The 25,225-nt window shown below is 50.6% G+C and overlaps 1 protein-coding gene across 3 annotated transcripts in view; it reads left to right on the forward strand.

Annotated features, from left to right (window-relative positions):
* PUDP (pseudouridine 5'-phosphatase) overlaps positions 1–25,225 on the forward strand; it is a 64,598-nt gene that overhangs the window by 12,531 nt on the left and 26,842 nt on the right. For 2 of the 3 annotated variants that reach the window (XM_055563019.1, XM_055563018.1), the window contains exon 2: positions 17,314–17,532. In XM_055563019.1, the coding sequence (XP_055418994.1) occupies positions 17,314–17,532 (219 nt within the window). Of the gene's footprint in view, positions 1–17,313; positions 17,533–23,117; positions 23,261–25,225 lie in introns of all 3 variants that reach the window. The other variant, XM_055563021.1, reaches the window with a different exon arrangement.

The following is a 25,225-nucleotide window of genomic DNA, read 5'->3' on the forward strand; positions in this document are numbered from 1 at the left end:
TTCGGAATGTCACTAGCTCCTCTTCTCCCGCTGCTTCTAATTCTTCTGTTGTTTAGTCGCTCAGTCGTGTCTGACTCTGCCACCCCATGGACTGCAGCCTGCCAGGCTCCTCTGTCCATGGGATTCTCCAGGCAAGAGTCCTGCAGTGGGTTGCCATTCCCTTCTCCCGGGGATCTTCGCACCCCAGGGATTGAACCCGCGTCTCCTGCACTGGCAGGCTGATTCTTTCCCACGGAAGCACCAGGGAAGCCCAGTGCTTTAGTACCTGAGCACAGCTTGTTCTAGATTATCACTGAAACACAACTTCCCTGCTGTCCAGGCTCCATCCTGCCTGCAAGCTTTCCACCCACAACCCAGGAACGTCGTCAGGATGAAGGGCGCAGTGACTTTCGAGTGGCCGGCTTGCTGTTGTTCAGTCGCTCAGCCGTGCCCGACTGCGAGCCCACGGACTGCAGCACGGGCTTCCCTGTCCATCACAACGTCCCAGAGTTTGCTCAGACTCACATCCATTGAGTCCATGTGTGGCCGGCGTCTCTTCTTGTGTTTCCAGAACTTTGGGCTTCATGAGCCGCTGCCACCCCACTGTGTCCTGCGCGTCTCATCTGTCTGTCCTCCTCTGTCCGTGTTCAGGGCCCTGGCCTTGGCCGTGGGCCCCTTCCCCGCGATCTCTCACGGGCGCGTGGCTTCGAGGAGCCTTCTGCTCTATCGTCTCTGGGTCCCTGTGCGCACCCTCACCTCCCATTTAGCTCCGTCCACACTTCCCAGTGCTCATGGGCACTCCACCCAGAGGCCACCCCCAAGACCCAGGTTTCAAGCCGAGGCCAGACCAGTCTGCCATGCTACGCTGTCCATGAGCCGCTTGTGGCCTTTCTGTCTTCTGACCCTCTGCTGTCTCTTCCCAACATCAAGTCCTTCCTGCTGGCTGAAGATTCACGGCCACGCTGGTGTCTTCGGGCCCCCCGTCTCCTTCCTTGGGTGATAGTGTTTCTCGGGAGTCTTCCCTGCGGACCCTGCCCGCCTCAGCCGGTCCCCTGGCAGGGAGCCAGGCACCCTGTTCCTGCCCATCTTCCTGCATTTCCTGGCTCCACGGACCTCACCTCGGGGACAGAGCCTGACCGGCATTGCCTCTGCAAGAGAAGAGACGCAGCTATTTAGACCCTCGGGTGCCCGGGGCGGGTGTGCCCCTCGCAGACACGCTGGTGACAGCAGGTGAGTGGCGGTGCTCACGTGGGGGAGGCAGCATACAGTGCCCGCTGCCCGGCACGCACAGGTGAAGGACGCTTGGCCGAGAGGACCCACCCCAGCAAGCGTTTTTCCCCCAAGTGCCCCTGCTTTGCCTGCTCAGAGGAGTCTGCACAGAAGCGGGCCCCTGAATACTCTCTGGGAGGAAGGCATCCGGGCCTGTAAAAATAGCCCTCGACTCTACCTGTCGCGGTACATTTGACTTGCCCTCCCGTGTGCTTGCTTTGTGCGTGCGTGCGTGTGCGTGTGTGTGTGTGTGGTTATGACACAAACATGTAAGTGATCTCCGAGTCGGCCAGGTGCAGCCAGATGAGCATGTTCCTCCCCAGAAGCCCGAGCCGTATCGCAGCCCTCGTCTCGTTCAGCCAGGCTGAGAGCAGCCTGATGCAAAGTCTGACACTGAGTGATTTCGGGCCAGTCCCCCCCGAGGAGGAAATGTGATCTGCGGCCGACCCGCCCAGTTGGGGAGCCTGCTTGCGGACAGGGTTTTTGGTTCAGAGGGCATTTAAGGTCAGCGTGACAGCAGGGATTCGCCAGGGCGGTCGAGGGGAGAGACGGTCAGGGCCTCGCCTCGCTTCTTGAGCCTCACGGTTTTCTAGAGGTCCTGAGGCCAGTTCAGGGAAGGACAATCTGCTCAGCTAACCCAGTTTTCCTGGGAGCTGTGGGCAGGAAGCGAGTCGCAGTTCAGCATGCCTCTCAGGACACTGGATTCGTCCTGAGCAGGCCCACAGGAGGGCTTCCGTGGTGGATCAGTTGGTAAGGAATCTGCCTGCAAAGCAGGAGACTCGGGTTCCATCCCTGGGTTGGGAAGATCCCCTATAGAAGGGAAAGGCTACCCACGCCAGCATCCTTGCCTGGAGAATCCCTTGGACGGAGGAGCCTGATGGGCGACAGTCCATGGGGTCGCAGAGTCAGACACGACTTGGGCGACTGAGCACACCGCCCGGGGCTGTGGGAGCCGGCTGGGTGGCAGGAAGGGGGGCCCCCCGTGCGAATCTGCACGTGCCGAGGGTGGGAAACAGCCGTGGCCCCAGTGCAAGGTGAGCGCAGAGGCCTCAGGAAGGGCACCCGGGGTGCTGTCTGCCTCGCACCAGCCCCAGGAACATAGACCTCACCTCCCGCCTATCGCCCGGCCCCACAGTCTCGGGGTGCCACACAGGGCAGTGACCTCAGTGGGGGTGACCGAGCCCGCGAGGCTGAGACCTGCCTAGGGGCTGTCACCACCGTCCAGGAGAATGAGGCAACGCACACGCATGCTTGTTACTCCCCAGGGATCCCCGCGGGCCCTGCTGTCTCATCCAGCGGGTTCCTGACCTCTGCTCGCGTCATCCTGCCTTGGCGTGCACACTGGCGTGTTCAGGAAGGGCCTCGAATAATCCAGGCGCCCAGCTCTTGGATAACCCGAGCGTGTTTTCCCCAGGTGTGATCGTCACAGGCAGAAGCTAGATGCCCAGCCTCTTGTTCAGCAAACCCGCCCTGCACCTGCCCGGCTGTCTTCTGTCCGCCCCCGCCCGCCCGCCTCCTCCTGATTGCGGGGAGCTCGGTCCTGGGAGTGCGAGGGCATTCCTCTGCCTTGGGCAGCAGCGCTCCACTCCGGTGCCCGCGGGTCCCCCTTGTCACCCCCTACCTCACTCCCACACGCACATGGGCGGCGTGTCACGGGGCTGTCTCGTTACTGAGGAGGCTGGCTGCTTGTGTGTCCAGTTGGCTCCTGGACACTGGGTTTTAACGTGTTTCCTAGTAGCTCAGTTGGTAAAGAATCCGCCTGGAATGCATGAAAGCCCAGTTTGATTCCTGGGTCGGGAAGATCCCCTGGAGAAGGGATAGGCTAACCACTCCAGTATTCTTGGGCTTCCCTGGTAGCTCAGCTGGTAAAGAGTCCGCTTGGAATTGCGAGAGACGTGGGTTTGATTCCTGGGCTGGGAAGATCCCCTGGAGAAGGGAAAGGCTACCCACTGCCGTGTTCTGACCTGGAGACTTCCATGGACTGTGTAGTCCACGGGTTCAGATAGGGAGGCTCTAGAGAGAGGGGATGCATGTATGCCCATGGGTGGTTCACGCTGTTGTCGGCGGAAACTAACACACTACTGTAAAGCAGTTCTATTCCAATTAAAAAAGCATTATCAACTCTTAAAGTTTCACAATCATACTTGTCCCTTAAACACTTCTGCTTATTCTGTTAATACATCTGGTAGACATTAACCATCACTATTAAGAGGACAGGATGATATTTGACTCTGCTTACACGTTTTTTTTTTTTTTTTATCAACATAAACACCCTGATGCTTGTGACCCTCTGTTTATCTGAGGTCTTCTTGAAAATTTTTTCTTTATCTGTCATTTTTGCTCCCGTGGTTCTTCACTGCATTCACTGCCGTGGGCTTCTCTCTAGTTGTGGTCGGAGGGCTTCTCCTCGCGGGAGCTTCTCCTCGCGGCGGCTTCTCTCGGTGCGGAGCAGAGCCTGTAGGTGAGCAGGCTTCAGTAGTTGCAGTGGACTCGGTAAGTTGCCCTCAGCATGTGGGGTCTTCCCAGACCAGGGCTCGAACCCTGTCCCCTGCATTGGCGGGCAGATTCTTTACCTCCGTACCCCTCAGGGAGTCCCAAACACTTCACTTGTGCTAGTTCGGTTCACAGCTCTGATAGATGTTAACCGTCACTGTTAAGAGGCCACGATAGAGTGGCTGTTTGCCTGTTTTTTAATCCACTTAAATACCTTTCTGCCTGTGAAGCTTTGTTATAGCGCGTTTTATTTCCTGGTTCAGTACTTCCCTTTTCTGAATTAACACACAAAGCCTTTCTGAATAGCCAATGGTCACTTTAAGGCCTAATCCATGAGGTCTATAAGACAGATGAGCATCAAGTTCACTAGACTTTTCCAGTAGAGTTCCAATAATGTCTTTGTGGAAATTATTTGACTGTGCGCGGTCTTAGTTGTGATGTGGTGGAGTCTTTAGTTGAAGCCCGTGGGATCTTAGTTCCCCAGCCAGGGATCAAAGCCGGGCCCCCTGCTTTGGGAGCACAGAGTCTTAGGCACTGGACAACGAGGGAAGACCCTTGATAATATTGTCTTGAAAGGGCAGGTGAAAATTAGTAATCTCAGTGTGTATTTCAAAGTTTATATATAGCATTGTTGCCCCAATAGGCCAAATTCCATTAAAGAGTACATATAACACAATGACAAATAACTTGCAAAAACTTACTCCCCTTTTACATGTCTGTGAATGTTTTGGGAGTCCAGAGGTGCCTGCCTGTTCATTATGGAAACCATTTTTCCCCCCAGCTGATTAGATTTTTCCATTTCTTGGCATATGTGAATGTTTCCCACCTAAATCCCATAATCTTTGAACCTGACGAGAATTCACATTTGTTCAGTAGGTTTCCCAGGTCCGTGCAGGTCCCGGGGGCAGGGCCGTGAAAACGATATGTGAATGGCTGAAGGATTTTTTGCATGTCCTGGGTCTGACTTGCAGTAACACGGGCGTAAGGCTGTATACACATGGGAGTCAGAAAATGAGCGTTAATTGTGCGTCTGAGGAGCCTCTGCCTGTCCCTAGAGGACACTTCTGGGTCCTCAGAGTTGCAGACTGAAAGGCCCTGGCGTTTGCGAACAGGGCGGGCACTTGTGTCTCCTCGTCTCTCAGAGCCCCTGAGATGGGGGGACTAGGACAGGTGAGTTTCTACCTGTGCCGACCGAGCTCCGCCTCCTGTGGCCACAAAAGGTGCGCTCTGCTTGGGAAGGGAAAGGACGCCTGACTGCTTTTTCATCTTTGCAGAAATGCCGGGGTAGAGGTAAATGAAGTCTGAGATGTGCGAACCACTGTCCATTGTGTGAGCAGATGTTCTTTAAAAGAATATTGACTTGTATTTCCTGGGGTCCGTCTTTAGTCCCTTCCCATAAAAAAACAACACAGAAGGATAGTTTTTAATCAGTTGCCCTTGCCTTTGATGAGGAGGGCATGGCAACCCTCTGCAGTGTTCTTGCCTGGAGAATGCCATGGAGAGAGGAGCCTGGCGGGCCACAGTCCACGGGGTCGCAGAGAGTCAGACACGATGGAGGTGACTTAGCACGCACGCCTCATACACACGCACACCTTGCCTTTGACAGAAATGCTGCGTGGGTGAAGATCAATAACTCAGAGTTGCGGGCTGATGTGTGCACCACCAAAATTCATATTTTGAAGCCCTAACCCCCTGGGCCTCAGAATTGGGCTGTACTTGGAGTCAAGGTCTTTAAAGAGGTAAGTAGGTAAAATAAGGCCATTAGGCTGGATCCTGACCCCTTAGGTGGAGAAGGGACTGGCAGCCTTCTCCAGTGCTCTTGCCTGGAGAATCCCATGGACAGAGGAGCCTGGTGGGCCACAGTCCACGGGGTTGCAGGAGTCAGACACGACTGAGCGACTCACACACACACTTTGACCCCTTAGGACTGGTCCTTATAAGAAAAGAAGAACAGCACAGACGCACACACGGGGACCACCACGGGCGGACACGGGAGGAGACGGCTGTCTGCACACCTGCGGGAGAGGCCTCAGCCTCGAGGAGCCAGCGCTCTCCACGCCTGGATCTCCAGTTTCCACCTCCAGGGCTGGGGGAGAGTAACTTCCTGTTGTTGAAGCCCCCCAGCGTGCGGTGTGTTGTCATGGCAGCTGCAGCGAGCGAATTCCCCCCGGAAATGTAGGGTGTCTGATGCCGGGAAGGGGTCAGGGAGCTGCATCGGCGTCGGACAGATCTCCCAGGCAGACTGCGGCCAGGGAGGCGCCCCATGGACGCCCAGAACTTGCTGTTGGTGGCTGAGACACCAGGATTACCGTGTGATTTCCCCCAGCCTTCCTCCTGTCATCGCTTTCCAGTTGAGTTCTCTGACAGTCTTCTACCCCACCCACACCAAAAAACAAGTAAACGGAAGTGCAAAAAGCAGCTAAAGAAATAACGCCAGTGACACAGTGGCTTGTGTGTCTTCAAAGGAGAAGAATTGCGTCCTTTTTTTACCTCTCTCCATCTCTTCCTAGATTCCACAGCGCTTTGCATTGTCCTAAATTAAAAGTGCTTTTGGTGCTGCATCCGTACCAATGCATACACCACGGGTGATACAGTCCATGGGGAATTCAATCCACTGTACCCACAGGAAGGATAAAAATGTCGGGGTAACAGGAGCAGCCACTGAAGGAACGTCTTGAAGTGGAAGCTGTTGATCTGGGTGGGAAAGGAGGGCTTTAAAAAACTGCACGTCTCTGGGTTTCAGGGTGAAGTGTTTCAAATGACTCCCGAGCTAGCAGGGGTTGATGGATAGACCCCACTCAACACATGAATTCAGGGCGACACCTTGAAAGAACTCCTGTTCGCTGTCAGTCTTTTATGCAGCTTCTTCAGACCCACTTTGGTGACAGCCTCCACATTCTTCTTCTTTTCTTTTTGGCTCCACCGGATCTTTGTTGTCGTGCACAGGCTTTCTCCACTTGTGGCGAGCAGGGGCTCCTCTAGTTGCGGTGTGCAGGCTTCACATTGTGGTAGCTCCTCTTACCGCAGAGCGTATCGGCTCCAGGACATGCGGCCTTCGGTAGTTCACAGCTACATGCCCAGTAGTGGTGGGTCCCAGGCCCTAGAGTGCAGGCTCAGGAGTTGTGGCTCTTGCTGTGTTTCTGCTCATCTGTCCCTTATGAGGGCCCTGGCATTGGATTTAGGGCTTCCCTCATCCAGGAGGACCTCATCCCAGACCCTTCACTTCATCGCATCTGCAAAGACTGGGATGTTTCCAGAGAAAAACCAATCTTGTGAGTTTCCAGAATGGCGTTCAGTTTTCCTCAAATGTCAGTTCATCCGGTGCTCGTCAGAATCCTCCAGGTGAGGGCAGTGATGAAGGTGAGGTTGCCTAGGAAGAGACGGAGGGTTGAGGCACGTGACTCAGGGCTGTGGTCCCTGAGGAGACATCCGTGACATGGCGAGTGATGGAGGTTTCCCCTTAAAACAGGGTGTCTTTCCCAGTATTACAGTTCATAACAGGCAGGAAGCAGAAACCACCCAGGTGTCCATGGATGGGTGGCTGAATGGATCAGTGGGTGGATGCGTGGATGGATTAGTGAATGGATGGGTGGGTGGATGCATGGATGGATGGATAGTGGGTAGTTGAATGGCTGAATGGATTAGTGGGTAGATGGTGGACAAGTGGGTGGATGGATGGATTAGTGGGTGGATGGATGGATGGCTGGTTAAGTGGGTGGGTGGGTGGATGGATGTATTGATGGATTGATAAGTGTATGGTTGAATGGATTAGTGGGTGGATGGGTGGATGGATGGATGGGTGGACAAGTGGGTGGATGGATGGATTAGTGGATTTTAGTTAGTGTGTATTAGTTGCCTGGGTCTGCTGTAACAAAATGCCACAAACTCACTGGTTTAAAAAACAACCCAGATGCCCTTTCTCGTGGTTGTTGGAGTCGGAAGTCCAAGACCAGTCTCCCTGGGCTGAAGTCAAGGGCTGGTTCCCTCTGTAGCAGGCTCCAGGGCAGAGTCTTGCTTTGCCAGCTTTTAGAGGCACCCTGCCTTCCTTCCTTGTCTTCAGGCCCTTCAGTGCTTCACCTCTAACCATCCTTTTTTATTACAGGCGTTTAGAGCCATCCACTTCCCTCCAAGCACTGCTTTTGTTCAATGCCACACCTGTTGGTGTGTTGCATTTGTATTTTACTTCCTCCCAGTTTATCTTATAAATCCCTTGTAATTTCACCTTTTCACCACTCACCATTTAGGTGTGTATTTGTTTAACTTCCACAAAGTTGTGAATTTCCCAGGCTCTCCTGTGAGTGATTTCTCATTCCGTTCCATTGTTGATCAGGGAAATACTTGGCATGGTTTTGATCCTTTGTGAATGTATTGAGCCTTGTTTAATGGCCTAGCTTATCGTCTTTCCTTGTGAGTGTGAGAAGAATACATTGTTTTGTCATGCTTGGGTGGAGTGTTTCCATAGTGTCATAAAATTCAGTTGGTTTATGGTATTTAAGTAGTTACGTTGTTTGCAGCAGTAGTTATCTATAGTCTTCAGCTACAGAGTTTTACCTGTAGAGGTTTAAATCCAGTCTTGTGTTCCTTGTGAATTTTCAGTCCAGCTGTTCTGTCCATCATTGAAACTGTGTCGTTAAAGCTTTCCAGCTACTGTGGTTGACATCTGTTTCTTCCTCAGTTTGGTCAGTTTTTGTTTTGGGTGTTGTGACTTTGTTGTAAGTTTCTTACATGATTATAGTTGTCACATCTTCATTAAATTACCCCTTTGTCCTTATACAATGCTTCTATCGAGTTTTTGTTTGTTTGTTTCTAGTAGAAAGGTTTGTCTTAAGTCTGCCTTGTTTAATGTGCTCAGTGTGGCTTTCTTTGGTTACCTTCTGCATTTAATATCTTCATCCTCTTACTTTCAAGCTTTTTGCACCTTTCCTGGTTAAAGTGTGTCTTGTAGACAGTATATAATTGGATCATGTGGTTTTTCATTTTTACTCCGTTCTGCCAGTCTTTACATTAATTTATATTTAACCTTTTACATATAATGCCATTATTGATAAAGGATTTACCTATATGGTTATCTTACTTGTTTTCTCTTTCTTTTTTGATCACACACCATCAATCTGTATTTATTAACTAGCTTTCTGCTGTAGAGAAGACTTTCCTCTGTCCACATTTTTTATTGCAGGGTTAGTTCACTGGCAGTATTGTTTCAGGTGTACAGCATAGGGATTTGATAATTTTATAGACTGCACTCTATGTAAAGTTATAAAATGTTGTTATTGCCCATGCTGCACTTTACATTCTTGTAACTTATTTATTTTACTGCTAGTAATGAACACCTCTCAGTCTCCTTCATCTATCTTGTGTCTCCCCCACCCCTCTCCCCTGGGGTAGAAATAGTTCTCTGAACTGTGTGTCTGTTTCTGCTTTATATTTGTTTGAAATATGGCCCTTTGCAACAACATGGGTGGACGTAGAAGGTAAATCACAGAAAGACAAATCCTATATGTTTCCATGTATCTGTGGAATACAAAAAAGAAACAGATCTGTGTCTTTTCCTTTCCCTCCCCTTTCCTCCATTCCCCTTTCCTCCATCGCTGGCTTCTTTTATGGTAACTATGTATTTTCTGGTGTACATTTTAAGGGTTTTATTTCTCTGACCTTTTTTTGTTTTTAAGTTATTTCCTTAGTGGTTGCTCTGTGTATTACAGTTACCAACTTATACCATCTAGTTTGCATTAATACCAGTGTAATTTAAATAGTATACAAAAACGTGGCTGCTGTGTATCTCCTTTCCTACCCTCCTTTGTTTGTGGTGTTATTGTCCTAAAGGTTCCATCTTTATACATGTTGTGTATTACATCTTTACATATGTTCTGTGCCCATCAGCAGAGATTTCTAATTATAATTTTATGCAGTTGTCTTTTAAATCAGATTAAAAAAATGATCCACAAACAAACAACGCATTTATCTTGTCTTTTAAGTCCCCTAAGGGCAAAAGCACCCTGATTATAAACCATCACTTCAAGGATGGAGGGGGGCGGGGGAAATTGTTATCACATCACCATCTATCAGCTCATTTTAAAGTAACTGTGCATAATTTAGAAAGATTGCCAAGGAAATAGTTGCATTGGTGATCGGGTAATGAATCAAGTGTGTAAAACACACTGCATACTCAAGTGTTTGCAAATCTTGCTTGATCTTTTCCAAAACAAAAGATACAGTAAAAATTTACTATGATTCTTGGGTTAAATGCCACCTTTGGGTTAAAATTTTGGTCTGATAAGTTCTATTCAAGTATAGAAAATACTGTTGACTGAGCTTCACCGCCTCGATGGACCTGAGTTTGAGTAGACTCTGGGAGTTGGTGATGGACAGGGAGGCCTGGCGTGCTGCAGTCTATGGGGACGCGAGGAGTCGGACACAACTGAGCGACTTGACTGAACTAAGCAGAGAAATAGATACAAAAACCACAAGCTGAGTCTAGTAGTGCTCTCCTGGCCTTCTGAGGGGCCTTTCTGGAGAACCGCTGACTGTCAGTTCATGGCCTGTTGCTGTTCTTTGTGGGCTGCATGGTTGGGGGGTCACGTACTCTGAACATGTTCTTCCATTGTACCTTCTGAACATGCTTTGGTGTGTACGTTGGTGATCAGAGCCCACACCTGAGCCTGCCACGGGGGCCCAGTCCTTTTCAGCAGCCCCAAGTGTAAGGACGGCACCATTCCTGAGTCCTCCACCCTCGTGCCCAGCCGCTGTCCTTGGACCCGGTGTGGCCCCCTACGAAATGACGTGCTGATGGGTTTTCTTCAACTTTATTATGGATTATGAGAGAAAAAAAGAAAATAATTCTTGACTCATACCCACATCTGTTAGAGGAGGTGGTTGATAGTTCCACTGAACAGTACTAAATGCTAATCAAAACTTTCACTTGAGAAAAGATCACTTGGTTAAATCATTACCAATCTTCATTTAAAAGTTGTGTTTATTGTTACTCCTTTGCAGTTGGAAACTGGCTAGCTTTCAGCCACAAGAAACAGTCCATCACACCCTGAAATACTTGTTCTTAAAAACTCTGAGAGCAAGCAAGCTCCTAATTTGAAGCAAATATTACCGGGACTCATCATTTCACGCTTGTTAACTACTCATTTAAGGTCTCTTACATTCCTAAACACAAGGAAGCTGCTGGCTCTTGCAGGCAAGCGCGTCTGTAAAGGTTAAACTGCACGGACTAGACACGCTTCTCCCGTCTCTTGCATGTGCGCAGAAGACTCTCGGAGCTGGCAGCCCCGGGAGGGAATGCCAGAGTGTCCCAGGCGAGGCCGTGAGCGCTGTCTGGTGGAGGCAGCCTCCGTGACTGTGCTCTTTTCTCTCTGCTCCCCAGAACTCCGGGCCCCTCTCTCTGCGGCGTCTGACACACCGTCGGCCACTACTCCAAGGTCTGGGAGGCCCTCCCTGAGCTCCCGGGGCCTTGGGGTCAGCAAAGGGCCACGTGCCATTGGGTCTCACTGGAGAAAAACTCTGATGTACATGCTGCCGTTTCAGTCACTCGTTCTGCAAAGCTTCTTCTACCTTCCCAGCTGACTGTTCCCTTTTCTTTTGGTCAACAAACACCAGGGAGCTTTCCAGTTGCAGTCGCCGTTGCTGTTCAGTTAGTCGCTCAGTTGTGTCCGACTCTCTGCGACCCCACGGACTGCAGCATGCCAGGCTCCCTTGTCCTTCACCATCTCCCAGAGTTTGCTTAGACTCATGTCCACTGAGTCAGTGAAGCCATTCGGATGTAGAAGCTGGATTTAGAAAAGGCAGAGGAACCAGAGATCAAATCGCCAGCATCCATTGGGTCATAGAGAAAGCAAGAGAATTCCAGAAACACATCTACTTCTTGCTTCATTGAGTACATGAAAGCCTTTGACTGCAATCTCTGAGTTATGTATTTAAGCTTGCAAGGATGTTTGTGTCTCATATGTTGTTTCAGTGGGTCTCACGGAACAGGTGCCCAATACACCTCTGTGTATTTATTACCTGGTGGGGAGGTGAACGTAGCTAGCTAGGGAGTGGGGTCCTACCAGCGAGTGGGAACATGCGAGGGTTGGCTTGTGGAGGGTCAGGTGGCTGCAAGGAGACATGGATTACGGGGTTGGGCACAGGGCATTCTGTGCCGGTACTGGGTCAGGCAGTTTGTTAACACATATTTGTGGAGCTAGTCTGATGTGCTGGGAACATGTGATAGAAACTTTTGTGAATGGATTCCCAATGGGTATTGCCTTTTTTTTTTTTTTAATGGAACATTTGGAACAAGGAACTCTTAACTTCTCAGATCATATGGCCCTTGCCATCGAAGGAGCCGTGTGTGAGCTGTGGTCGACAGGGAGAAAGCAGAACTTGTTACTGCCTCTTAACACACAGAGGATCGCTAACGGCCCTCCTCTTAATTCACAGAGGATCCCTAATCACCCTCCTGTTAACTCACAGAGGATCCCTAACCACCCTCCTGTGAACTCACAGAGGATCCCTAACCACCCTCCTGTGAACTCACAGAGAATCCCTAACTGCCTTCCTCTTAACTCACAGATGATTCTAATTGCCTTCCACTTAATTCATAGATGATCCCTAATCTCCCCCCTGTTAATTCCCAGATGATCCGTAACTGCCTTCCTCTTAACTCACAGTTCAGTTCAGTCTCTCAGTCGTGTCCCATTCTTTGTGACCCCCTGGACCGCAGCACGCCAGGCCTCCCTGTCCATCTCCAACTCCCGGAGCTTGCTCAAACTTATGTCCACCTAGTCGGTGATGCCATCCAACCATCTCATCCTCTGTCATCCCCTTCTCCTCCCACCTTCAATCTTTCCCAGCATCAGGGTCTTTTCCAATGAGTCAGCTCTTCGCATCAGGTGGCCAAAATATTGGAGCTTTAGCCTCAGTCCTTTCAATGAGTATTCAGGACTGATTTCCTTTAGGATGGACTGGTGGGATCTCCTTGCTGTCGCCCTCCTGTTAACTCACAGCGGATCCCTAACTGCCTTCCTGTTAACTCCCAGAGGATGCCTAACCTCCTTCTGGGAGCCCCTGCCTCCTGCCCTAGGGGCTCCAGCCGTGACGCTGGTGCCGGCGCTTTGCTCAGGGCTCCAGGCTCGGCACAGATTCCCCACTCAGGTGACACAGACGCCTAGTAGGCGTATCCTTGTTCTCGCACCCCCAGCGGACAGAGAGGTTAGCCGAGGCCCAGCTCGGCCCTGAGCACGGGTCCCCAGCTCCCAGCTGCTGGCCAGCCACAGAGCAGGCCTCCAACCCAGGCCGCCGGCCCCAGAGCACCCGCCGCCCCCCACCTGAGTCCTCGGGAGCACCCCGGCCTGCGGGCAGAGGCTGCTCCCCGTGGCCCGCACCCCCCTGACAGAAACCCCAGGTCGGGGAGGGAGGCCGAGGACATGCCTGCTTCCTCCAGGTGTGGTTCGGAGAGGAAGACGGGGTGTGCAGAGGAAGCAGGTCTTACCCTGCACACTGGTCACTGAGCCTCTGCTTTGCTCTAAAACAATGCAAGTCCCGGTCGTCCAGCTGAATTATAAGCGGGGACTGCCCTCCCTCCTTCCCGTCTTCATAGGGCAAAACACACGCTGATGCCGTCCTCAGAGGCTGGGGTAAACACGTGTAAATACGTCCTCTGTGATCAGCTGGACTCAGTACCGTGCAGTGGAACCTCAGCCCCAGACAAAGTGGAGAGGAGATCAGGAGTGCTGAGGCCTTTTGTGGTAACAGCTAGGGGACCCTAAAGGTCAGTGCACATCCCAGCACCTGGGGGCCCAGCCTGCAGCTCTCGAGGAAAACACGGGCCTCTGGGCTGGGTTCGCACCCGCATCCAGTGCCCTCCTGTCTCTGCCCACCTGACCCGTTCACCTGCTGCCTGAGTGTCGTCTCTCCTTGCCGCCCCCAGGACTGAGGCTCAGGTGTATGCGCGGTACTTTTTTAGCACACTGGCGGAGGGGAGCACCCTGTGTGGCTGTGGCTCGTTGCAGACCATGTGCAAGCTTCCCATGAAAAATAACCCAGGAGCAAGGTGCAGAGCCCGGAGCTTTGGAGGCCGTGCGTGCATGGGACGGTTGGGCACGGCTGCTGTGCGCTCCTTCCTTTGAATTATTTTTTTACGTTTATTTTTAAATGATCTTGTTTAGTTCTGGCTGTGCTGGGTCTTCCTTGCTCCGTGGGCTCTTCTTCTGTAGTCATGGTGAACACGGGCTGCTCTCTAGCTGTGGTGCTCAGGTTTCTCCTGTCTCTTGTTGCAGAGCGCAGGCTCTGGGGACCTTGGGCTTCCGTGGTGGGGGCGCATGTGGGCTCAGTACTCACGGCTCACGGGCCCCAGAGCACAGGCTCAGTAGTTGTAGCGCACGGGCTGAGTCGGATCCTCTCAGACCGGGGATCCAACCCATTTCTCTGGCATTGGCAGGTGGACGCTTTACCACTGAGCCACCAGGAAGAAGACTGACTTCATTGGAGAAGACCCTGGTGCTGGGAAAGATTGAAGGCGGGAAGAGAAGAGGACGGCAGAGGATGAAATGCTTGCATGGCATCACTGACTCAATGGGCATGAGTTTGAGTAAACTCCAGGAGTTGGTGATGGCCAGGGAGGCCTGGCGTGCTGCAGTCCATGGGGTTGCAACGAGTCGGACACGACTGAGCGACTGAACGCCACCACCACCAGAGAAGCGCACTGCTTCCTTTTTATTTTAGCTTCTGGGAGAACTTTCCCTTCAAAGCACTGCCCCTGTCATTGGTTGTACGCTGTCGTCTGCTGGTATACTCTTTGCCGGATCGGAGGTGTTTGACAATGTGTTGAGATCCTTGCTTATCTCACCGAAGGTTTGCCGTGATTTTCATCTAAATTGTGAAGAAGAGTTACGTGACTGCAGAGTCTTCTGCAGATTTATAATCCCCCTGTTCTAGGCCTTCTAAGTGAAAAGCACCAGCTTTAGAGGAAGAGCGTGTAACGCGTTTTAAAAGAATACAGCTCTTTTCCGTCTTTAGACTTTGTCGTTTTTCTTGCTCGTTTCTTCCTCCTGCACTTGGCTCATTGCGAGTCCCGAGTGGTGCTCCTTGCCCAGCCTCTGCTGTTTTTCCTGGCACTCTGCGTGCTTTCCAAACCCAGCGGTAGTTTCTCACTCGCTCAGTGCCTGCAGTGTCTTGTCAGTCTCTCTCCCAGCTGCTGGAAGAAAAGTGTTCACAGGAAGAAAGCGAAGTATACACAGGCTTGCCTGCCAGGCCTTGCCTCTGCACGCCTGCAGAGCCCTCCGGGTCTTGAGGGAAGTGGGATGTGAGCGAGCATTCGATATGGCCACCCCTCCTCATTGTCCCCCAGAGGCATGGGCCAGCCCTTCCCTCTCTGCCGGGACTTCTTCAGGGAGATGACACGCAGGGGGGCTTCTGGAACAAATCTGAGCCTCTCAGGTTATGATCCAAACACTGGCTTCCTCCACCAAGGAGCCCAGGAGGACTTGTCTTTAAGTCTCACCTTCCTTTGTATCAGAAAGGGAACCAAAACAGGGACGTGTCACCCAACCCCGGGGTCATGCCTGAGCAAGAGCAGTCAGGTGTGAACCAGAATGGAGGTCTGAGAGCTGCTTCATAAGTTAAGTGTGTTAGTCGCTCAGTCTGTCTGACTCTGCGACCCCATGGACTGCAGCCCACCAGGCTCCTCTGTCCATGAGATTTTCCAGGCAAAGATCCTTGAGTGGGTTGCCATTTCCTTCTGGGGATCTTCCCAACCCAGGGATCAAACCCGGGTCTCCTGCACTGTAGGCAGATTCTTTACTGACTGAGCTACAAGGGATCTGCTTGTTGTGTGTCTCTTACGGTGTCCCCTCCTACCGTCTCTCCGAATCCAGCCTATGGTAGGAAAGCGAGGACCCAGATAGTTAAACGGAGAATGCAATGGCACCCTACTCCAGCACTCTTGCCTGGAAAATCCCATGGACGGGGGAGCCTGGTAGGCCACAGTCCATGGGGTCGGTAAGAGTGGGACAAGACTGAGCGACTTCACTTTCACTTTTCACTTTCATGCATTGGAGGAGGAAATGACAACCCACTCCAGTGTTCTTGCCTGGAGAAGCCCAGGGACAGGGGAGCCTCGTGGGCTGCCGTCTATGGGGCTGCACGGAGTCGGACGCGACTGAAGCGACTTAGCAGCAGATAGTTAAAGCACTGAAGATGAGTTTGTACTTGATACGCAGCTATACGTGGTTTTGCCTTGAAAAGCGGAGAAAGCAAAGCCGTTCTGTGCTGCTGCTCCTTGTCCAAGCCTGGGTCCTGCCGCCACTGGCCAAGTGTCTAGCGCCCCTTCCTAGGAAGCGGGCTGCAGGCAGGGAGGACCAACCAGAGCAGAGCGGGCCGGGAAGGGCAGGTCAGCTGCCTGGAGATGCTGCCTCGGGCTGGGGTGGCTGGGGGTGGTCTCCGGGGCCGTGCACTTCGCCGCAAAGTGTAGAATCGAGTTACCTTGCAGGGAACCCCTGCCGCTACTGCTGCACGACTGCGGGTGGGCGGCGGAAACCGAGAACACCGGACTTGTGCCTTCCTCCTGGGAGCTGCAGGCGGGCGTCTGTCCTCACGCAGGGGCTCCGTTCAGAGCCGCACCCACGTCCGCACGCTCCCGCTGGGAGTGATTGCAGGGGCCGCGGAGCACTCGGTCGGTCCATCGCGGTGGAGGCCCTGCACACAGGCTGCAGTGTGCACACTCGGGGGTGCTCCATCAGGACGCCAAGTCTCAGTAGTGGTCAGGCTCAGCAGAACGTACCTGTCAACGGAAAAGACGCTTGAACCATAACGCAGACATTTCGGGGCTTCCCTGCTGGGTCAGCGGTTAAGAATCCGCCTGCAGTGTGGGAGACGAAAATTCGATCCCAGGGTCTGGAAGATCCCCTGGAGGAGGAAATGACAACCCACTCCAGTATTCTTTTTTTTTTTTTTTAATCTAAATAATTTATTTTTGTCTGTACTGGCTCTGTTACCGTGCAGGCTTTTCTCTAGTTGCGGAGAGCGGGGGGCCTCCGTGTAGATGCCGTGCGTGGGTTTCTCACTGCCGTGTGCTCTCTGCCGAGCACAGGCTCTAGAGCACGCGGGCTTCAGTAGTTGCGGCACGGGGCTCAGTACTTACAGCTCCCGGGCTCTGGAGCCCAGTCTCGGTTAGTGGTGGCTCAGGGCTTTAGTGGCTCCGAGGTAGGTGGGATCTTCTCAGATCGCGGATTGAACCCATGTCCCCTACATTGGCAGGCGGATTCTTTCACCACTGAGCCACCAGGGAGGCCCCCACTCCAGTATTCTTGCCTGGAGAATCCCACGGACAGAGGGGCCTGCTTTCCACGGTCCACGGGAGCGTGGCATTGGACGCAGCTGCGCAGAGACTTCCTTTCCCTCCCACCTGTAAGGTTCCAGGGCAGCAGAGGGCAGGCCGCCGGGGCACCGTCTGGGCCTCCAAACCCGCCTGCATTTCCGCTATGTCCACGGGCCCCCTCCTGAGAGCTGTCTGCTCTGAACGCGGGCTCTGCGCGCCGTGAACACATCCCTCAACGCCGCTGTATCTCCGCCCCCTCGTCTCCGCAGATACCGAGCGGCTGTACTCGGCTGTGTTTGAGGACATCTGCGGGCGCTACGGGAAGAAGTACAGCTGGGACGTGAAGTCGCTGGTGATGGGCAAGAAGGCGCTGGAGGCGGCCCAGCTGATTAGAGACACGCTGCAGCTCCCGATGTCCGCGGAGGAGCTGGTGGAGGTGAGCCAGGCCAAGCTGAAGGAGGTCTTCCCCACGGCCACGCTCATGCCAGGTGAGGTCCCCGGAGCGCGCTTGGGGCTCTGAGCGGCAGGTTTCAGCCTGCCGGGGGGCGCACTAGCGTTCTCCTGTTCCCTGAGAACTCGGAAGATGCCCTTCCTGGTAAGGCTCCGAGGGACTTATTAGAGACGTTGGAGGATGCTGGCACGTGCTGTGGGCTTTCCGGGGTGGCCTAGTGGAAGAGAACCCTCCCGCCAGTGCAGCGGACTCAGGTTCGATCCCGAAGCGGGGAAGATCCCCCGGAGGAGGCATGGCCACCCACTTCGGTGTTCCTGCCTGGAAGAGTCCACGGACAGAGGAGCCTGGCGGGCTACAGTCCATGGGGTCACCAAAGAGTGGGGTGTGACTCAGCGACTAAAGGACAACATCATGTGCTTGTCATTTTTAAGCTTTCTTAATATACGTTCTTTTCAGGGATTCCTGAGGTCCGGAAATATTTGCATTTTGTTTGTGTCAGTGTGACCTAGAGATCACATTCCTGAGAGAATTGCTTCCGAGTTTCAAATAGGTGGCTTTTGCTTTTCACAATCAGTTAGAGAATTCATGTTTCAGCAGCTATGCAAACTTGAACATGTTGATGATAGGCAAGCAGCCAGATCTCCCTAAAGAAGTTTTAAAAAAACCTTATTTTAAGAGTTAAAGGTGTAATTCAGTTCTAACATGTCTGTTTGTGTGGCCTTTACTTGTTTTCATTTGAGAGCAAAGATGACTCTTCTCCCCTGGGGCTTGTTAGCTGAAGATGGAACAACAGAACTGCCTGCTATTTCTTACTATAAGTGAGAAGGTCAAGAATGTTCTAGGTTACAGGGACCAAAATGGCTTAAAAATGGAGTGTTATTTTAAGATTCTTCTAGGAAGAAAGGTGAATTACTCAGTCTTGAGAATTCCTGGTGCTCAGGGAGAAAAAAGTTTACAGTCAGAGCAGTAATTTTGGATTCAAAATGGATTTAACATGAGTCGTCATTTTTTGAAACATGTGTAATTCTCTACATTTATACATATATCCAGAGGGGCAGATTGAATATCCCCTGAAACTAGTGAATTTCCTGGAAAGGGCCCTGCTATTACTGTTCCCTGGTGTTACAAAGAAACCATGTGGGCTGTTCTTTGATTACACACACACACACACACACACGCCTGTACATCACACATACATACACAAGAATGTCACACACACGTTACACAGACACATGCATATGTCACACACACAAACACGTCACACACACACACTTGTGTCACACATATACACATTATGTCACGGAAATACAAGTGAACACACACACGTACCTCAGCATATGAGCACGAGCACCATGATACGCACTCCCTTCACCAGCTGCCTTTCTGGGCCGTTTGCACACGTTGGAATGCTAACAAGCTTTACTGATGGAAGCACAGCTATTAATAAATGTCACAGAAGTTCTTAGCTAAAAGTCTATCATCTTACCCATTGTTAAGTGTGCCAGTTGAGCATTAAGAATGTTCAGATGGTTGTGTAACCAGCAACAGCATCCATCTCTCTCAACTTTTTACCTTGTGGAGTTGAAGCTGTGTCCCCAGTAGACCCTAACTTCCATCCCTTCCTCTGTCTCTGTCTCTCTCCAGCTCCGGGGACCTACCCTTCTGCTTTCTGTCTCTGTGAATCTGAACTACTCTAGGTATCTCACATGGCGCTAGTGTTAAACAGCCCACCGAGCAGTGCAGGAGACACAGGTTCAGTCTGTGGGTCGGAACGATCTCCTGGAGAAGGAAACAGCAACCGCACTGCCGTGTCCTTGCCTGGAGACTCCCGTGGAAAGAGGAGCCTGGCGGGCTGCAGCCCATGGGGTCCAGAGTCAGAGCTGCCTGAGCGAGCGCAAGTGCTCAGATCCTCAGTGTTTGCCCTTCTGTGGCCAACCTCGAGGTTCATCAGCGCTCTCATTCCACACGTTGCAGCGTGCCACAGGCTTCTCTCCCCTGAAGACAGAATCATACTCCATTGTGTGGATGGACCTCATTTTGCTTATCTGTTCATCCGTCGATAAACACGTGGGTTGCTTCTGTCTCTTGGCTACTGTGAAAACCACTGCTGTGAACACGTGTATAGAAATGCCTCTTCAGGACCTTGTTTTTATTTATTTTTTTTGGGGGGGGGTACAGTCCCAGAAATACAGTTATCGAATTATAAGGTGCTTCTTTTTGTAGTGTTTCGAGGGTCCCGCCGACTATTGTGTATACTGGCTGAGTCATTGTATTTTCCCTCCAACAGTCCACAGGGCTTCAAGTTTCTCCACATTTTCGCCAACTCTGGTTATTTTCTCTCTTTTTGATAGGAACCGTCCTAATGTGTGTGAAGCCATTATCTCTTGGCTTTGAATTTCTTGAATAATTAATGACATAGAGCGTTGTTTCTTGCTGTTGGCCATTTGTGTGTCTTCCTTGGAGAAATGTTTATTCAAGTCCTTTGCCCATTGTTTGATTTTTTTTTTTTTCTTGTTGAGTCCTGGGAATTTTTCATATAATAAATTCTGAATACAAACCCACTTATCAGCTGCATGGTTTGCAGATGTTTCCTCCCATTTCAAAGGTTGCTTCTTCACTGTGTTGAGTGTGTCCCTTGATACCCAGAACTCTGTATGTTTGATGTTCCCATTGACTATTTCTTGCTTGAGTTCTTAGTGTCATAGCCAAGAGTTAAAAAGAAAAAAAGAGATCCTATGTCTTAATGCTTTCTTTCTGTTGTCTTTTAGGAATTTTGTAGTTTTAGCTCTTACCTTTAGGCCTTTAATCCATCTTATATTAACTTATGTATATGGTATAAGAGTCCAGCTTTGTTCTTTCCAAGTGGATATCCATGTTCCGAAAACACACTTTGTTGAAGAGACTGTCGTTTTCCCCGTTGAGTGGTCTTGGGAGCCTTGTTGAAAGATCACCTGGGTGTTACATGTGTGAAGAGTTATTTCCAGGCTCTCTATTCTATTCCATTCATTTATATGTCTGTCTTTATGTCACACCAAACTGTTTTGATTACCATACCTTTGTAATATGTTTTGAAACCTGGACGTGTGAGATTCTCCAAGTTTGTTCTTCTTCTCCAAGACAGTGTATGGCTATTCAGGTTCCACTGAGAGTCCACATAAATGTTGGCATTGATTTCTGTATTTCAACAAAAAGTGCTGTTGGGATTTTGGTATGGATTCCTCTAAATCTGTAGACCACTTTGGGTACTGTGGGCACTGTAAAGATGATCAGATCTTCCAGCCCATGAACCTGGGAAGTCTTTCCCTTTATTTGTGTCTTCTTTTTCTTCCAGCAGTATTTTGTGGTTTCAGCATTACAGGTCTTTCACCTTCTTTTATTTCTCTTTGACGCACGTGTCAGTGGGTTTATTTAAATGTTCTTCAGATTTTTCATTGTTTAATGTGTGGAAATACAGCTGACTTTTGCATGTTGATTTTTGTCATCTGCGGTGTTGCTGAAGTTTGTTAACAGTGCTAATGGTCTTATGTATATGTGTGGAATCTTTAGAGTTTTCTACGTTTAGGATCATTTCATGTGCAAACAGATGACTTCATTTCTTCCTTTCTGATGTGGATGTATTTTATTTCTCTTCCTTGCCTAGTTGCTCTGGCTAGGACTTACAGTGCTGTGTGAAAAGGGACAAGAGAAAGCATTGTTTTCTTGTTCCTTATTGCAGAGAAAAAGCTTTCAGCCTTTTAACATTGAGTATGATGTTAGTTATGGAATTTTCATATATGGCTTTTATTATGTTGAGGTACTTTTCTTTTATTCCTGGTTTGAGTGTTTATATCATGAAAGGGTGTTGAGTTTTTTCCAAATGCTTTCTTCTGCATCAGTTGAGACGATCCTTTGGGTTTTGTTCTTCATTTTGTTAATACGGTGTGTCACGTTGATTTTTATATGTTGAACCATCCTCGGGACTCCAGAAATAAATCCCCCTTCTTCACGGTGTAGAAGAGTCCTCTTAATGTGCTACTTAAATAAGTTTGCTAGTATCTTGTTGAGTGTGTTTGCCTCAGTTTCTTGTCGTTTCTTTCTTTGGCTTTGGTGCCAGGGTAATGCTGGCCTGATGGGATGAGTTTGGGAGTATATCGTCCTCTTTTAATTGTGGGGAAGAGTTTGAGTACTATTGGTGCTAATTCTTTACAGTCTGGTGGAATTCTCCGGTGAATTCATTTGGTCCTGTTTTCCTTGTCGGATGGCTTCTGATTACTGAATTAATCTCCATAACACTTAGAGGTTTGAACAGACTTTCTTTTTGCTTTGATCTCGATAGCTTGTATATTTCTAGCAATTCATCTGTTTCTTCCAGGCTATTCAGTGTGTCTGCTTACAGGTCTTCACATTATTCTCTTTGAATCACTTTTATTTTTGTGCTGTTGGTTTTAATGTACTTGCTTTCATTTCTGATTGTATTTATAAGCCTGGTTGTTTTTTTTTCTTCACTAATCCAGCTAAGTCTATATTGTTCATATTTGACAGGGAGTCTCTTGTATTGTTTAACATACAAAGCACCCTTGATGGTTTAGGCACGCAAATCTCCTCTTTCTTCTTTATCCACCCAAGCCTTTCAAGTGGTTTTCCTTCCAGAATTTTTGTGTTTTTTTTCCCCTAAGATATACTTGAGACATGATGGTAGTGGTTTAGGCACTAAGCTGTATCCGACTCTTGGATACCCGCCTGGATTATAACCCACCGGGCTTCTCTGTCGATGGGCCTGCCCAGGCAGGAACACTGGAGTGGGTTGCCATTTCCTTCTCCAGGAGACCTTCCCAACCCAGGGATCCAATCCATGTCTCCAGCTTGGCAGGCAGATTCTTTCCCATTGAGCCACCAGGGAAGCCCATACTTGAGATATATTCCACTACAATTCCAAGAAAACGATGTCTTATGCAGCTAGCCTGGTAGTTTGGCTGGAATGCCATCAAGTCTATATTATGAAGTCTGTTTGGTGATCCAGTCCATGTAGTATCCTCATCTTGGCTTTCCCAGTGACCAGATATTATTTAAATGATACCTCATCCTGGGTAATCACTGAAGAGAACTGAACCCCAAAACCAGCTCCAGCGTAGAAATGAGATAAGAACTTGTTCTTCCTAGACGGTTTAGTCCTGCTGAAGTCGTCTGGAAGACTCTTGTCTCTGCGTACATCACATGCCAGTCACAGACACAGTAAGGACAGAGATCTAGTTCCTACTCAGAGAGGCGTGCTGCACCCCCGAGTTGCCATCTGTGCTGCCTCCCTCCCAGCAGCTCTTTTATGTGAGCCAAAGCCGAGCCCCACCGGAAAGGCAGCCTCCCGGGCCTGGAGTCCACGGAGTGGTGACGGTAGCCAGGAACAGACCACTGCCCTCTGTCCAGATCCAGGTGTTCCTCTTGTCCCCTTGCCGCTTTGACTCCATCACGCAGCTCAGGATGATCGAGGTGGAGCCTTGACTTCCGTTTCTCTTCCCTCTGCAGGTGTTTTCTGGTGGGGGCGGGGGGGCATTTCCAGCTGGGGAAGGCACCTTGAGCCCATGAGAGGAAGGAGCCTGTCTGTAGAGAGGGTGTTTTATGAATTCCACGTCCTTCATTTTGCACAAGGAAATGGCAGCCCACTCCAGCATCCTTGCTTGCAGAATCTCCATGGACAGGCGGGCTGTAGTCCACGGAGTCGCAGAGAGTCGGACACGACTGAGCGACTCACACAGACGTCCTTCATTCTGACGATGCGGCTCTGCCTTCAGGTGAGCGCTGTGGCCCGGCCGGTCCTTAGTGCGGAAGGGAGGGCAGGTTGCCCGGGAAACAGACCCTGCCATAGTGATGCGGGAGGTCGGCCTGGGCCGTCACCAGGGTGACCGGCCCCTGATTATGAGGTGAGGGCGGCTCTGCCTGGCTCCCGCCTCACGGAGGGTCGGGCTGGCCTGTGCGGCTTGGAGGCTAGGCATGAGTGGCTTGATTCCCTCCTCATGAGCTGTGGACACCTCTCTTTAAAATCGGCCGTGGATGTTCTAGGAGGGAAGTACTTTTTTTTTTTTTTTAACTTTTTATTTTTTATTGAGGTATAGCTGATTAACACTGTTGTGTTGGTTTCAGGCGGACAGTGAAGGCACTTAGCCGTACATGTACATGTATCCATGCCCCCCAAACGTCCCTCCCACCCAGGCTGCCACATGACATCGAGCAGAGTTCCCTGTGCTGGACAGCAGGTCCTTGGTTCTTCATGTTAAACACAGCAGTGTGTCCATGTCCATCCCAAACTCCCTGACTATCTCTTCCCCCATCCTCCCCTCTGGAAACCATAAGGTAATCACAGAGGATTGAGCAGAGTTCCCTGTGCTGGACAGCAGGTCCTTGTTGGTTCTCCATGTTAAACACAGCAGTGTGTACACATCCATCCCAAACTCCCTAACTGTCCCTTCCTGCCATCAGGACAGAAGTACTTTTGTCCAGTATGTCCTGTAAGCATTTACCACATCCCTTAGTGATGAAACATAGAATGTAAGTCAGCCAAAGCTCTAATTATTTTCTGAGAATAGACATCTTAACTGTGGCAAAAATTTTTGACCAAAAAAAAAAAGAAATATTGAAATGTATGTGGTTTTACATAGGAAAAATTTTGACATGGAATGTAAGGAAACCATCAGAACAGTGTTCCCCATGAAGGGTGCTGGTAACCTCCAGTGTATTTTTCTTTTTAATTATTGTTTTTTAATTAAAAAAATGATCTCTTTAGTTTTGGCTACACTAGGTCTTTGTTGCTGCGTGTGGGCTTTGTCTAGCGGAGGCGAGCAGAGGCTGCTGATTGTGCTGTGTGAGAGTCTCACTGCGGTGTCGCTTCTCTTGTTGAGAATGAGCTCTACGGCATGTCTCACAGCCTGTGGGGTCTTTCTTCCCCAGCCAGGGGTGGAACTCCTGACCGCTGTGTTGGCAGGTGGGTTTGTCACCCCTGGACCACTAGGAAAGTCCACCTCCACCCGTATTGTGGAGAAGATTGCTTCAGTCACGGGTTCTTGGAGATGTATGACGGTAATGTGTTTTGGCATCATTTAAGCAGGAGTAAGTTGGTTCAGAAGGCCAGTAAATAAAGTCGGTGGTTTTTAATGGTGTGAAACCCCCAAGAAGGTCTCCTGTTGCCGTGGCTCTTTGCTTTTCCTGCTCTTTTTCCCTGGGGGTGGGGGTTGGGGATTTCCTACGGAAAAGCCCAGGACGTGACTTCGGGGCCCGTGGAAGGGACGGGGACAAGGCCCCACCCAGGACTGCTGGCCCAGATGCACTGCCCCGTGACATGGGCCCCTCAGGAACGCAGGTCCACCTCCACCGTGGAGTGTCGCCTGGGTGTTGCCCGTGGGACAGGTCCCAGGTAGAGACAGGCCTGACCTGGACAGGTCCTCGCCAGGGCTCGGAAGTCACTCACGCCAGGACAGGCTCGGGGTTCACTGACGCTCCTCTCGCGAGCGCCCCGAAGACTACAGTACAGCCACCCAGCGGGCAGCGCTTTCCCTGGGGGGCACCCCGGGCCCGGTCGCTCAGTCCTGTCCAACTCTATGTGACCTCATGGAGTGCAGCACACCAGGCCTCCTTGACCGTCACCATCTCCCTGAGCTTGCTCAAACTCATGTCCATCCAGTCGTAAAGCTGACTAAAATGTCATCTTTTTTTCTTTTATACAAATAAATTTCAGGTCTTATAAGATCTGTTCAGTTCAGTCG

This window comes from Bubalus kerabau, chromosome X (assembly GCF_029407905.1).
Source record: "Bubalus kerabau isolate K-KA32 ecotype Philippines breed swamp buffalo chromosome X, PCC_UOA_SB_1v2, whole genome shotgun sequence".
In the NCBI taxonomy this organism is placed as follows: domain Eukaryota; kingdom Metazoa; phylum Chordata; class Mammalia; order Artiodactyla; family Bovidae; genus Bubalus; species Bubalus kerabau.